Source organism: Podarcis vaucheri, assembly GCF_965113315.1.
Source record: "Podarcis vaucheri genome assembly, chromosome: 10".
In the NCBI taxonomy this organism is placed as follows: Eukaryota; Metazoa; Chordata; class Lepidosauria; order Squamata; family Lacertidae; genus Podarcis; species Podarcis vaucheri.
In genome coordinates, this window is record NC_138748.1 from 9,698,070 (window position 1) to 9,712,845 (window position 14,776).

Below are 14,776 nucleotides of genomic sequence, written 5' to 3' on the forward strand. Positions count from 1 at the left end.
AGGGCACAGATGAAAAAGCAACAGTAAGACTGCAATCCTAACCATGACCTTTCAGTAGTAAGTTTTACAAAATTCAGTGGGGCTAGAGGAATCAGGGTTGCAGTCCTAATCTTTGTTTTTCCTGCTTTCTGAGTGTTTGGAATTTATTTAAAGACTTACCTAAGAATGCAGAAGAAGCCAATTAGCCTGTATCGTAAAACTGATGTGGTTTATCTTACCTCTTGCATTCCAGTTTTAATAGCTTTTAAAATCCTTTTTAAAAGATCTCCTCAAAACATGGGGTGCTATGCATTTTATTCTCAAGCAGCTAGTTAACTGCCTTCCATGACCAGTATCAGATTACACAAGGGTCATTTGTGATTTGCGAGAATGTTATGGATTCTTTACCTTGAAGGTCATAATGAGATGAGTGAAATGGAATTCGGCTTCCAGATCCAACTGGATGGTTACATTTTCTACTCCTACAAGACCAAGAGAGGAAGTTGCACAGTAAACAAGAACATTTGTCAAAAGTCTAATTTCATCATTTTTTTCCCTGGGGGTATGTGTTTGGTTACAAAAAAGCCAGTTTGTTTTTTGTTTTTGTTCTCTGTGAAAGGGTGCAATATAGAGTAACATAACAACAAAGTACTAATCAGCTATTTGTTGTAGAAATTAAAAAATCACAGGGTTTTTATTTTTAAAAGATCTCTAGCGTTTATATTTGGGAACATTCACAGAGTCAAAAGGAAACCAGGGACAAATTCTACATAGTGTTCTTATCCTTAAGCTCAGTTGTTTGGAAACAAGCTGTATAAAAATCAATGGGAGACCTGAATAAAACTGAAGAACATCATCATTTTTTAAAAAATTCTCACACAGCATCAATGGAATATGTAATGTGCTTTTTAGACATCACTTCAGAACCCCTTTTCCATAGTAACATTAGAATACTGTGCCTGAAACCACAGAATACTAAACTTGGTATAGAATGCTTTATATGATTAAACAGCAGTAACTAACTATGGTATACCGAAGTTCATTGCTATGGCCAGAAAGGCTTGCTTGATTTATTTAGTAGGAAGTTTATATACCACTTAACTATAGTTGTCTCTAAGCAGTGCACAAGAAATACTATACAGAAAAGGTAGAAATTAGTTAAAACTGTAAAATCAGATTTCAGTTAAAATGCCTGCTAGAATAAAAAAAAGCAGTATGTAAAACAGCTGCAATAAAACAGCTGCAAAAACTTCAGCAAAAACAAACAAACAAAAAAAAAAAAAACAACCAGCATCAACACACAACCAAATCATCTTAAACTTGTCAAATATCTGGGACAGGTAGGTCTCACTGGGACGAATATTTGACAACCAAGGAGTTACAACTGAAAAGGCCCTCTTCCCTTATCACCACCTTCTAAATCTCTCTCTGAGGGAGCACACAGAGGAAGACCCCAGTTAACACCTTGTTTCTTCTGGAAAAATGTGGTATGAGGCCTTGTCATTCACCCTGTCACCCAAGTGATATTCCATTCTTCCCAGTGCATGGAATAGGTCAGGCCAGTTAAAAGTCCGAAATGTTAAAGGATTCTTTCATAGAGGCAGCTGGGGAAAACAGGGTATAATATGCCCACTTGGGCATAGCACTGAGAAGGAAGGATTGGTTTGTCTGATTTACTTGCCTCTGCCTTCCCCTTTATGGTGCCGCCTTCAGCCAACGTAGCCACACCATGTCAGGAGAGGCTGCTGCTTGCAGCTTACTAAGCCTAAATAAGTTTCAAGTTTTTCTCAGCCAATGGCAGAAGTTTGATGTCCCTCTGCCATAAAATGTAAGCCTGTGAATCCTTTTAAGTACAGGAGGCAGACACAAGAAGAAAGGAAAGAACTGTGCTCTCAACATTTTAGACAACAATAATTTCCATTGAACTATGAATCATTATAAATGACCTTACTGGAGCCTGGTCTAATTGAAAAAAAAAACCCACAACAACAAACAAACCAGGCAAGAAGATCCATGTGTTATTTATTTCTGAGGGATACTTGTGTGAACTTTTATGCTGAAACATTTATGCGCTGCTGCTGCCAAGTTTAGTACAATAAAATTACATGACGGCTGTTTAGAATACCAAACGGAAAATACTGAAGATAGAGAGCTCAAGTTACTTAATTCTTAATTATTTTTTCTCTGTAATCTAAGGAAGAGTTTTTCTTAAGAGCACTTACTTATAATACACTTGTATTTGTTCATGAAAGAAACTTTGCGTAAACTAAAATCATAGGAGTTTCACAACCAATCACGGAATTGCCTAGGATTATTCCTGATGAAACATTTTCTCATATGCCTCATTCTGATCTTAAAGGAGAAAAAGATTGAGGGCAATATGTGAAAATTTCTCCTTTTTAAAATAACTAGATAATTGGAACTATTAATTCCTGCCTTCCAAGCATTTTGAGACGTTGCCTGAAAAAACAGCAACCTCTAATTAAAGGATATAGTTTTACACACATACACACAAAAAACACAATGTTCAAAAGACTGAAACTATGAAGCAGAAGTAATTACAAGGCAAACAGCTATATAGATGATTATGAATACAAAGCAAGGTTTTAAGATCAACTGAGGGCAACCAATTAAGTGTTGGGGAAATTCTTCCCACATAAACAGCTTACCATTTTCTGACTGCCACCATAACTTGAGACGGTTTGGAGCAAAGGTAGTGACCACATTTTCAATACGATGGCTGTCAGGATTGAGTGTCTCGTGGAATGGGTCCCGTGAAGAGCAGGTGAAACACTTTTTATCCTCCTGAAACAAACAAGACAGATCAATCTTGCAGAAGTTACTGTCTTCCCCTAAATTCCACCGACCACCCAATTCACAATTATGCTGCACTTATCCTTAGTCAACAGCAACACATGAAAGGGAGGGGCAGCAGTACTCCTCTTCTGACTTGAATACGACGCCTTATTCAAAGACAGAGGGTAACTATGGCCATTTTTCATCTTGTCTTATAGTTGTTTAACCAGAGCTTGTGTTTTGTATGGGCAAGACTTCCATTTTTGGAAATCCCCATCTTGCCTTTTGACATGCTCATGGATTTCTTGGAACCTTTCCTAATCGATGGTATTAATTCTATCTGAGCTTCTCTTACTAGGGTTTTAAAGAACCTGCAAGTTTCCTGAATATATTTTATCATTCTAACTCTTGCTTCTGACTTTCTTTTAATCTCATTTCTGCTTTTGAAATCAAACGTTGGAACTCTCTGGGGATTTTGTCACTGACATATATGTTGCATTTGATAGCATTGTAGTCACGTCTCAAAATCCATCTGACAACACTTGCACCAGATCCTGAGCACCATTCAGAATAAAGTCTAGGGTCACATCAAAGGAAGGCTTCACATTAAGTTCAACTTGCTGGGGGCTCAAAATGGTTATAAAAAAATATTTATATCATATTTATCTGAGCTATTTGCATGCAACTCCTGCAAGCATTTCTGGAAACAGGCTGTCAGGGAACTGCCATCAGAGGCACGGGAAAAGGAAAGGGTCTCTGATTCTGCAGGGGAAGGTCCAAGCGCTAGAGGGAGACTCAGCCGGGAAGAAGGGGAAGAGAATGAGTGTAACACCAGGGATCAGGGAGAGCAACGGGACAGGGAGGTGCAGGGGCTCCAAGACTCTTCGTTGGAAGTTAGCGAGGAGAGCCCCAGCACCCCGCTGCCCACGCCCACCCTGCGCAGGAGACTCCCGCACAGTGAGAGGCGGAAACGATTGGGCGTCAAACAACTCTTATGTTGGCAACGCTTTAAGAAACGCCCACAGACAGATTCTACGAGTGACTAAGGGCAGCCACGCTAAGATGGGCTGCGCAGTCCGGAGGGTTTAACCAGGCAATCCGACGCTCAAACGGAGCAAGATTACGCACGAGTAACTCCCAACCACTACACAGGCATTCAGTCGACCCAACATATTTGTCTTTTATTGTTCTCTTATCTCACTTCTGCTACTGTCTGAGCCTGATGCTAGGATATGCATCCGACTAAAGATAAATACCCTTGCATGCCTCTTTCTTTTTCATGGACAGTCACTATGCTCTAGCACAATGAATGGTTGCTTCATACTATTGTACTTATCTGTGCCTTTAACTTGGGGGAGGGGTGATGGAGGAGCAATCTCTGAATGTCTGGTTCAGCATCACTGAGTCACTTGAGAGACTCCAGGGATTGATTGCTTTGAAGGTAGGTTGGGGAGGGATCCAAAAGCCACAAGATGTGACTGCCTTTATTAGGGTCTAGCAAAAACACCATAAAGTTATGAGAGAGTTTTTGAACAGAACAGAATGTTAATTAAAAAGGGGGTAGAGGAGGGCAGAGGAAAAGGTGGGTATGTCGTTGGCCCAAATTTTGTAGCTTCTAATAGTCAAAGAAGAACTGCAGGATAAGTTGGATATATGTCTTTAGATTAGCCTCACCAGGTGCAAGACAGATCACAGGAGGCACTCTAAGGGCTATCAAGATAAAGAAAAGATAATGGGTTGTTTCCCCAGTTTTGAAAATATAAAATCCAGTAGTTACTTGGTTCAGTCTGCCATGCTTATTAGAACACATGGGTCTCTTGGAAGGCAAAGGGATTGTTCACATGTACAGTGGTACCTCGGGTTACATACACTTCAGGTTACATATGCTTCAGGTTACAGACTCCGCTAACCCAGAAAGAGTGCTTCAGGTTAAGAACATTGCTTCAGGATGAGAACAGAAATCGTGCTCCGGTGGTGTGGCGGCAGCAGGAGGCCCCATTAGCGAAAGTGGTGCTTCAGGTTAAGAACAGTTTCAGGTTAACTACGGACCTCCGGAACAAATTAAGTAATTAAGTACTTAACCCGAGGTACCACTGTAATGCTAAACTGTGGTTTAGTGCAGGGGTCGTCAACATGCTGACTTCCAGGTGTTGTGGATAACAACTCCCATCTTCCTTGACCACTGAGGCTGTTGTGGGAGTTTGAGACCAAAATATCTGAAGGGCAGCCTGTTGGCTACCTGGTTGGCTTAGCACTACACTGATGAGCCTCAGTGATTTGAAGCAAAATGCCTGGCTCCTTCCTGCTGAGATTGTTATCAGTTTTGGTTTCTTTAAATCTTGGCTTAGCATTATGCATGAAACTGAAATCACAGTTTAAAACAAAATATGGCTAGTTTAATAAATCAGCTTTATAACACATGGATTGAAGCTGGCTTATCTTGAAATTGATCAGAATTTAAAGCAGAATTTATGCTGCATTCATAGCACTGAGCTGAGATTCAAAGGAACTGAAATGTTCCTTCTCCCAGACGCGTGGGAAGAAAAGAGGGGGAAGGGGGTGAGGTTGGTACTCTGCCACCTTGCCAAAGCTTTAAGGTTTGTCTGCATAGTGGAAAACCATGGTTTAGCTTTACATGTGAATGTACTCAGAAAGCAGAAGTAAAGACAAACATGCTAAGTTGTAGAATAATTGTAGAACAAAGTTGTAGAATAATCTAAATGGTTTGATTGCTTTGAAGTCTGTGTTTGCTTTGAAGTGCTTTTACTGGCTCAAGCTTTTTCTGCCTAGCATGAAACTGTCATTTGGAAGATACTGGGCAGTCTACCAGAGTGATACTTCATTCCTGGATGCCTTGACATTGTCAGTCTAACTCAGTGTCTCTTACAGAATGACCTAATTGCACATGGTTATAGATCCATAGCAGCATCTTAGAATGTATTTAAAAGTGTATAATTCTGAATAAGCACTACTTTTAAATTTTATTTTATGTCCCACCTTTCTTTCAGTGCATTAGCATAAATTAAAAGATACAACTAGAAACACAATAAATCTAAATATTAAATATATATATATTTGGGAAGGAGGCATAAGGCTCTGAAAGGGTCCTAGGGTCCCCGTCTCCTTCCCAAAGCCATGCACCTACTCACCTTTGGGAAGGCAGTGTGAAGACAGGGGGAGGGGCAAATTTTGGCCTTGCACAGGGTGTCAATAGTGTCGCCACTGCTGTGCTTCCGATGTGGTGATGGGTCCTGTCCAAATTACTGTCTGCTGGTTTTAGTTATGCGGTGAGACAGATTTTATGATCCAGTTATTCGCTGGAGACTGGAGGGTAATCGGTTTGCATTAATGATTAGCCTCTCCTCTGCAGTTATGTTAGGATGGTTTGGAGGGATTCTCCTGAAGGAACACTGATGTCATTGTCAACAATCGGCTATGGAAACCAATGTGGCATATTGCATTGCAGTGTTGTCAATACAGTATAAATGCCCTAGACAGAAATTTATAGTGAATGCAGGGGCAGCAGCAAAAAGGTATTGATTGGGTAGGAGAACACGTTAGTCTTTTTGTTGACAAACCAGACCCATAAGAATGCATCTGACCCAGCTAGTTTCCTAATTGCACTTCTCTCTATTAAAAGTGATGGGCCAAATCCCATGAGTCTCAATACTGTCATAAACTTATCCAGGTGGTTATAAGAAAACACTATTCCATCTGATGTTCTCTATCTCTAAAACGTGTGAATGTTTTCTAGGATATATCCTGCATATTTAACTATGTGCATATAATTCTGTATTGAGTGACATTTTTTCCTTGAGTTATCTGCTCTCAAGACAAGTTAATTTCTTTTTTGCTGATTGTGGTACAGTTGCAGTCTGCATTGTGTTGCTCTGTGGTGGCCTAATATCATGTGTGGATGGCAAGCAATTTATAAGCATGACCAATAGCTATAAATCTTAGATTAACGTAGTTTCTGTGGGCTGTGCCCCCTGACTAGCTATATTCTGCTGGTGGGAGTGGAATGGCAGAGTGGGTAGACTTGTAGCCAACCTTTGAGGGAGCACCAGATGCCATTACAATACATTCCAAGGCACAGCTATTTGTGCTATCCAGAAAGTTTGCCTTTTTCTTGCAACATGAACATCTATTTTGCATGGTCACTGTGAAGGTTTTTGAAGTCCCTCATTACTGCAAACTCTTTCTGTCTCGATTATTCCCAATTTCTTTATCTCACGATAACATGATTCTCATATGCTCAGTATTTTATCCATGTTCTCTTTTCAACCTGAGCACTCCCTCTTCCCCAGATTGGCTTGTAGGCTTCTAGTATTACATATAATCCACCAATACACCAACTCCCTTTTTGTTTATAACTTCCTCTTACAATTGATTTCTTCAAGTAGATATCTTTACTTTCCATATGCTCATTGCCCTGTTCTCACCTGGATAGCCAGAAACATTTTCACCATCATCCCTAAGGGTTGAGTCTTCCAAAACTGGATATTGCTTTTCCCCATAATTCAGATTAAAAACTACTCTGCTACTTTCTCTTATTTATTTTAAGAAAATACTTACTAAGTTTATATATATATATATATATATATATATATATATATATATATATATATATATATAACTGTCTATTTGTTTACTCAAAGCATATTTCATTTTCTTTTTGACAAAATTTGTTTTATATCTGAAAAATGCTCTGGGAAAATAATGGGTTATTTAACAATGTATTGCTTAGACCTTGTTTGCTTAATTGTATTTCCTTAGTCTATATCTACAACCACACTGAAATTGCTAGAATTTTAGCTATATATCTTTCCAGAGACTGTAAATGAAGGAAGTAGTCTAGACAGCTCTCATATATCATGCTGGGGGTAGTGCAATCAGCAGAATGTTTTTATTAATATATCTGGACACATTACACCACAATCACATTAACCATTAACATTCCTAGTCTATAAACAATTATAGTTTAAGAACAAGTAACTTCAGCTGAAATTTTGCATGTACTTATACAGTGGTGCCTCGCAAGACGAAAAGAATCCGTTATGTGATTCTCTTCGTCTAGCGAAGCAAGCCCATTGACGGATTAGCGGATTAGCGCTATTAGCGGCTTTTAGCGGCTGATCGGATCAGCTGATAAGCGGCTTAGCGGCTTAGAAAAAGGGGGGGAAAGGGGAAAAAAAAACCAGCAGGAACTCGCAAGACATTGTCATCTTGCGAAGCAAGCCCACAGGAAATTCGTTTTGCGAAGCACCTCCAAAACGGAAAACTCTTTCGTCTAGCGAGTTTTCCGTCTTGCGAGGCATTCGTCTTGCGGGGCACCACTGTAATGCATTGGGAATTAAGACCTGCTTAACTGTGACCCAAACTACATAAGAGAAATTTGACACTGATGCGGAAATCCCACCCCCCTCACACACACAAGTAATGGCTAGTTATAAGAACCATCTTATCAGTATACAGAATATGAACTATAAATGCTAGTTTGAGGAAAATTAGTAGCCATTAACATCAGTGTGGTCCCAATACTAATCTCAGTGTAAGTAGACAGCACACTCCTATGAATATTTAATCAAGAGTAATCCTAATGTGTTCTATGGGATTTACTGCCTTGTAAGTGTATACAGGAACGCAGCCCGAGTTCTGACCGGTGGTCTTGATCCATAGATAGTGAGATCTATCCATTCAAGGAGGCAATAACTGACTTTCCCAAACAGTAGCTACTCTGTCTGCAGTGCACACATGACTTTTAAGTATAAGATTGTTGATGTTGGTGGTGGTATTTTGTTTTTTGCTTAACTTTCAGGCATCAAAATATCTTAGGCCAGCATTAACCAAACGACTTGAAACACAATTAAAGAATGGGATAGCCCACCCACATCATTTGCTTCTTCCTGATGTGACTTCACTTCAGCACTAAAAAAAGCTGAATCAGAAATGGGGTAACTTCCCATGCAGACATGCCCAGTGACATAGATATTTTGTTAAAACTAAGAGCTCTGGGATTTATCTGCATTTTTGGACAGAATTCCCAGAAGTCTGAGATAAGAATTTTTGTTGGTGTCACAGCTAGGACTGCAGGAAAGAAGGGCTCACGCTCCTAATGATCCTGGGAGAAGGTGGTTTGGTGCATTCAGGGAGCAAAAACAAACAAGAGCAGGAAACAGCAGGACACATGCAACTGTACAAACAAATCTGAGCCAGGGGGATGGTGTCTGCTTCCTCTCAAAGCTCTGGACAGCACCAGATGTTTCTACTTATCTAGAGAGGGTGTGGGGCTGCTTGGTCAGCTAAGGGGGGAGAGAGAGGAAGACCCAGGACTGTTATGATCAATTGCCCTTCAACTACACTCAATTGAATTCCTCTTTGCTCTGAGACAATCTTCTTCTGCAAAAACTTACCTGGAGGTGGCTCACAATGCAGTATGGTTCAGGCTTTGGAAGCCCACATGTGGACGTGACAGTTAGCTTGTCAGCCCGGCCAATCAGCAAGTCTCCTGTGGCTGGATAGCAGCTCCCCTCCGCACATCCGTAGCTGAATTCTGGTTCCTGAGCTACTACAATGGTCCAAAGGCCTAAAAATGGGAAGGAGAAGCAAGGGTCAGGAGCAGATCAGCATTTGGAAGAGGAGATGTTTCAGTGGTGGATGCCATGATTAGCATCACCTTAAAGGTAAAGGGACCCCTGACCATTTGGTCCAGTCGTGACAGACTCTGGGGTTGCAGTGCTCATCTCGCTTTATTGGCCGAGGGAGCTGGCATACAGCTTCTGGGTCATGTGGCCAGCATAACTAAGCCGCTTCTGGCGAACCAGAGCAGCGCACGGAAATGCCGTTTACCTTCCCGCTGGTGTGGTACCTACTTATCCACTTGCATTTTGATGTGCTTTCGAACTGCTAGGTTGGCAGGAGCAGGGACCGAGCAACGGGAGCTCACCCTGTTGCGGCGATTCGAACTGCCGACCTTCTGATCGGCAAGTCCTAGGCTCTGTGGTTTAACCCACAGCGCCACCCACATCCCTTAAATCAACACATTTCATAAATCAACACATTTATAAAATTGCCATCTGGCAATTACCCCGTGTGTAAGCATCACCTTACACACACTGTAATTGCCAGATGGCAATTTCATAAATGTGTTGATGCTAACAATAATAAGGGATAGACACTAAACCCTACGTAGTTGTGCCAAATCATTTTCTTGCTGAAGAATAAGCAATCTCTGTCAATGCTCTTGTGAACTTGCAAGTAAGCAGGCGATAGCCACCGATTCCTGTCCCAGATTAGAATAAAAGGAATCTGGATTCTATGGTTATTTAAGCTGGGCAAGTAGCAAAAAAAAACAACAGAACAGATTTATTGAAAATATAGGGGGCCCTCAGCAGCACAGGACAAATCACACAACTCTGTCTCATTCCTGTCTGGGGAGAGCTGTGGTTTAGGTTTGTTTATTTTTTTCATTTAGGTTGCCACAAATGGGACACCCAGGTGATGAAAGAGAAATCAAAGTGATTCACTTCACAGTGAGGCCTCAGTTGAGTGCACCACTGAAAATACTTCAGAAAGTTATTTGAGCAAGATGCACTAACTTGTGATATGGATCTGTGGTCGAGCATCCAGACCACAATTCCTTCCATTTTCCATCCACGACACATGCATGTCACCATAAAAATTAAATAGAAAAGGAGCCCAAACACTTATAGGGGAGAATGGTTATCTACCCACTGAGTTATTTAAACTTAGTACAGGATGAGCAAAAGGTGACAAGCATTTGTTATTAACTACCATTTTCCCCTTCAGTTTAAAGCATTCAGTGATACTGAGGGAAAAGACAGCAGGCACAATTTTACACTGCCTCCCATTTTTTACCTAGAAATAAGAACAAAGAAGGCAGTATGATAGAATACCAGTGTAGAAAAATGGTTACAAAAGGGGCAGCCAACCAGGGGCCCTCTGGATTTGTGGACTACAGTTCCCACCAGGATGATGGGAGTTGTGGTCCAAGTGATCTGGTGGATCCCTCTTTAGCTACCATTGGATTAGTGCGTCAGGCTGGGACCGATGAGACCCCGATTCAAATGTGACGGTAGCCATGAAGCTGACCAGGGTACATCCACATTCAAAGCATTGTTATTATTAATTATTGAATTTATATACCACCCTATACCCAGAGGTCTCAGGGAGGTTCACAGAACAAAATCAAAATATAAAACCACAAAATATATAATCAAAATAAAAACAACAACCCAATAACCCTCCCCCCTAAAATAAAAATAAAAAAAAAGAATCCCGAGAACTGCTGTTTGTTAAGGGCGCTAAAAATGGCGGTTCTGTGAGAAGTTAAATACAAAATTCCCAGGATTCTTTGGAGGAAACCATTACTGTTAAAGTAATATGGCTGGTGTGGATGTGACCAAGGGGCCTTAGGCCAGGGATTCTTTCTTCAATCTCTTGTTTGAAAAATAGAAGGAAGCTTGTATGCTGCCTTGAGCCTTGGATGAACAATGAGATGCACGTGAAATGAATATACTTCTGTGTAAACATACATAGGGTTCTGTGTTCAGACTGAATCCTAGCCACTGGCGCAGTTGTACCAAGCTTGCACATGTGCAACCCATAAAGGCTGCAGTCCCAATGAGACTAACTTTTGAGAGTCTGTGTGGTTGTTAAAAAAAAACCGAACCAGGACCTGGGTTCAAATCCCCTTTCCGTCATGAATCTCACTTGGTGGCCTTGGCGCAGCCGCCATCTCTCTCCCTAACCTGCCCCACAGGCAACACTTTGCCAGCGCTGGGTGTGAGCCAAAGGGGCGCATAAACAGCGCCCTTGAGAGCATGCGCAGGAGGCGAGGTGCTTCAACAAACTCCATTCCCAAAGGAACTGTTGCGAAAAGAAGTTTGGCCATCTTTTGCAACACTGTGCGGGGCCAAAACTTGGCGCCCCCCAAACGGGATGGTCTCCATATAGTGCCCTCTCTGCTCAATGCAGTGTGTGTGTGTAAAACCGCCTGCACCATCCCGAATAAGAAATCAGAAATATTTGGAGGGCTCCACATTTTTGTCCTCGCTCTGGACACACCATGACCAAAGTCACAGGGTTGTCCTGAGGACGATATGGAGAGCAGGGAAAGGCCACCTTGGAGGAAGGAGTGGGATAGGAATAGGAATATGAGGTGAAGCGTGCCCCAAAGAGGAGGCCACGTCTGAAGGCTTCGGAGGGAGCCACGAGGCTGAGGGGAAAGCGCGGCTCGGGAGGAGGAACAAGTTCCCGCCAATTTCCCCCTCACGGAGCCGGCGCCATTCCCTCCCCTCCTCGCCCAGCGACGGAGCCTCTCCAGCGGCGGAGAACAAGCGGGCAAGGAAAGCCATATGGCGCCAGGCGACGACTCTTCCCAAATCCACGCCGGGCCGCTTCTCCCTCTGGGGAGCCGAGCGCACGCAAACCAGCGGCGGCGGCGAGGAAGAGCGCGAAGAAGGCGGAGCGGAAAGCCAAGGCCTCTTGGCGCTTACCTGGGAGCAAGCGCGCCGCGGCGGGCCTTGCTTCCGAGTAGACCTGACTAGGAATGCGCATTGGTAGGGTGTGTGTGTGCGTGCGCGCAGGGTTTATGGAGGCTGAAGCGGTTCCAGGGCATCATTTCACTTTGCTAACAGGGGGCTTGAGCAGCAGACGAGGCGGTTGCGTTTCCCCGCGACTCGGGTGTCGCGCCATTCTCACGAACGCGCCCACGGGCGTCGTCCTCCTTACTGAGTTCCGCGGGGTTTTGGATTCCCAGGCTTCGCGCTTGTTTACACGGCTGCAAGCTAACGAAGCAAGCCGGTGCTCAAGGAACGCGACCCAATTTGCTTTCAATGGGGTTTACAGCCTGGGATGTATAGGAATCGCGGCATAAACCGGGTTGGGTTACACACACTCTCTCTTACCGGTTCACAGAATAAAATCAAAATATAAAACCACAAAATGTATAATCAAAATAAAAACAACTGGGGGCTTTTCTGCACTCCCCAGACGTGTGGATCTGTCTCTATCAGCGTGTCCGTTGGGGTTGTGGGGATTCTTTTAAAGGTCTGAGTTTGCCTGAATTGTTCACAGGCTACTTTAAAAATCGGTTCTTAGCATCTTTCAGGACAGGGGGCTATGAGTCACTGCGAAAATGCAGGCAAAAAAAATCGTAACATAGTATTGACTTATGTAAAGCGCAGCCCGATGCCCGTTTACTCAGAAGTAAATGCCACTGTGTTTGATGGGACTTGCACCATGAAGAATGCGCGCAGGATCGAAGCCTTATACAGTGCCATCCTATGGGAAGTAAGCCCCAGCGCAGGCACATACCCCAAACTCGGCCCTCCAGATGTTTTGGGACTACAATTCCCATCATCCCTAGCTAACAGGACCAGTGGTCAGCGATGATGGGAACTGTAGTCCCAAAACATCTGGAGGGCCGAGTTTGGGGGTGCCTGCCCTTAGTGGATTCAATGGGACAAACTCCCAGGTGGGAGTTGGAACTTCAGCCTTACATCCCGAGCCTATTTGCAGCCTCATCCTATGCAGGTTTACGCGGAAGTAAACCCACTTCCGTAAAATGTACTCCCACATCAACGTGCATTCCTACATTGCAGGCGGTTGGACTACATGACCCTTAGGGTCCCTTCCAACTCTCCAACTCTTTGATTGCCAGCCGATCCCACGCGCACTTCCTCGAAAGTAAGTTTGGCTTGCTCCCATGTAAGTGGGCGCAGGATTGCAGCCTTAGGCATGCAAATGCCCCAACTTCCAGCGCATCCTTACAGCTGCAAGGAACTTTAGGAGGAAGCAGCCCGCTCGATCCTTCATAAGACATGAGTAACATAAAGGCGGATGTAGCTAGAAAACCGGTCTATGCCCGCAATGAGCTTGCAATCTCTAGGGAGAGGAAGGGGAAGAGATAAGGGCAGCGAGAAACGAGAGGAGGGGGGTGATGGTTAAATTGCAACAAGGGAGTTTTCTAAGTTACTTGGGCAAATGCCATCGCTTGCAAAAGTTCGTGCTGCAGCCCCTTTTGTTGCTGCCGCACATCTGAAATTTGTTAAAACGGGATGGTTTGAATGAAAAACAAAAGTTTTGCTCCGGGACTAACAACGTTCTTCTCAGCTTGGGGAACAGGGAACACACCGACCGCTTAAAACAAGAAGGCAGTTCATAACAACATTAAACAATAATGTTTAATTACCTAGGAAACAGCAAAGAAGCACCTGGAGAAGCCCCATCTCATTACTTCTGCCAGGAAAGAAAAGAGGAGAACAAAACAGCCACCCGGACTTCACCTTTCTTTCTGCAAAAGGGAGAGGAAAAAGAGTAAGTTGCAGGGTTTTTATCTCCCACAGCAAAGGCAGCAAGGCATGCAGTTTTATCTCCTTACCCTTTTCTGCTCCTTCCTTCCAGCCGGGATGCAAATCTGACACTGGGAGAAAGGAATCTCCGCTTGCCCTAGAGAGAGGGAGGCTCCACTACGCAGGCGCTAGAGGGAGGGTCGGTGAGGCTGCAATCCGGGCAGGGCAACTTTCGGGAGAGCTCCTGCAAAGAGACCCTCGAGGGTTGCACAGGAACTTCTGTCCTTTGTCTCCGCGCCGAAGCACCATTATGACAGTTGTTTACTTTACAGTCGGGCAAAGAGCTTAGCGCCTTCAGGTTATTTCTGCTGCAAATATTTAGACTCGGGACTTGACTTTGGTATGCTCATCGGTTGCTTCATAGCTAAAACAGAGGACCTCCAGAACTCTAGAAGGCAATGACAGTTTTGGGTTATCAGTTAGCGTTTGGGAGCAGGACTTAGGAGGACCAGGTTTCAAATTCCCACTCACTTGGCGCCCCTGGGTCAGTTGCTGCCCTCCGCCTAACGTACCTCGCAGGGATGCTGTGACGAAATGAAATACTAGTCACAAAACTTCTGGATTTACTTGGATCAAATATGATTTTGTATTCCACACCGACTGGGACCTAGAAGCATTTTAAAATG

At 43.3% G+C, this 14,776-nt stretch overlaps 1 protein-coding gene and 1 long non-coding RNA gene across 8 annotated transcripts in view; one reads left to right on the forward strand and one right to left on the reverse strand.

Annotated features, from left to right (window-relative positions):
* LAMB1 (laminin subunit beta 1) overlaps positions 1 to 14,211 on the reverse strand; it is a 62,782-nt gene extending 48,571 nt beyond the window's left edge. The window contains exons 1-5 of one of the 4 annotated variants that reach the window (XM_082239424.1): positions 14,180 to 14,211; positions 13,991 to 14,092; positions 9,189 to 9,361; positions 2,649 to 2,784; positions 388 to 461 (exon numbers count right to left, since the gene is read on the reverse strand). In XM_082239424.1, coding sequence (XP_082095550.1) covers positions 388 to 461; positions 2,649 to 2,784; positions 9,189 to 9,361; positions 13,991 to 14,027 — 420 coding nt within the window. In that variant the 5' untranslated portion in view covers positions 14,028 to 14,092; positions 14,180 to 14,211. Of the gene's footprint in view, positions 1 to 387; positions 462 to 2,648; positions 2,785 to 9,188; positions 9,362 to 10,373; positions 10,796 to 11,330; positions 11,422 to 12,293; positions 12,409 to 13,990; positions 14,093 to 14,179 lie in introns of those variants that run through there. The other 3 variants (XM_082239422.1, XM_082239423.1, XM_082239421.1) reach the window with 3 other exon arrangements.
* Positions 12,268 to 14,776, forward strand: part of LOC309541756 — an 80,063-nt gene continuing 77,554 nt past the window's right edge. For all 4 annotated transcript variants that reach the window (XR_014223889.1, XR_014223890.1, XR_014223891.1 and 1 more), the window contains exons 1-2: positions 12,268 to 12,356; positions 13,995 to 14,115. This is a non-coding gene — a long non-coding RNA (uncharacterized lncRNA). The remainder of the gene's footprint in view (positions 12,357 to 13,994; positions 14,116 to 14,776) is intronic.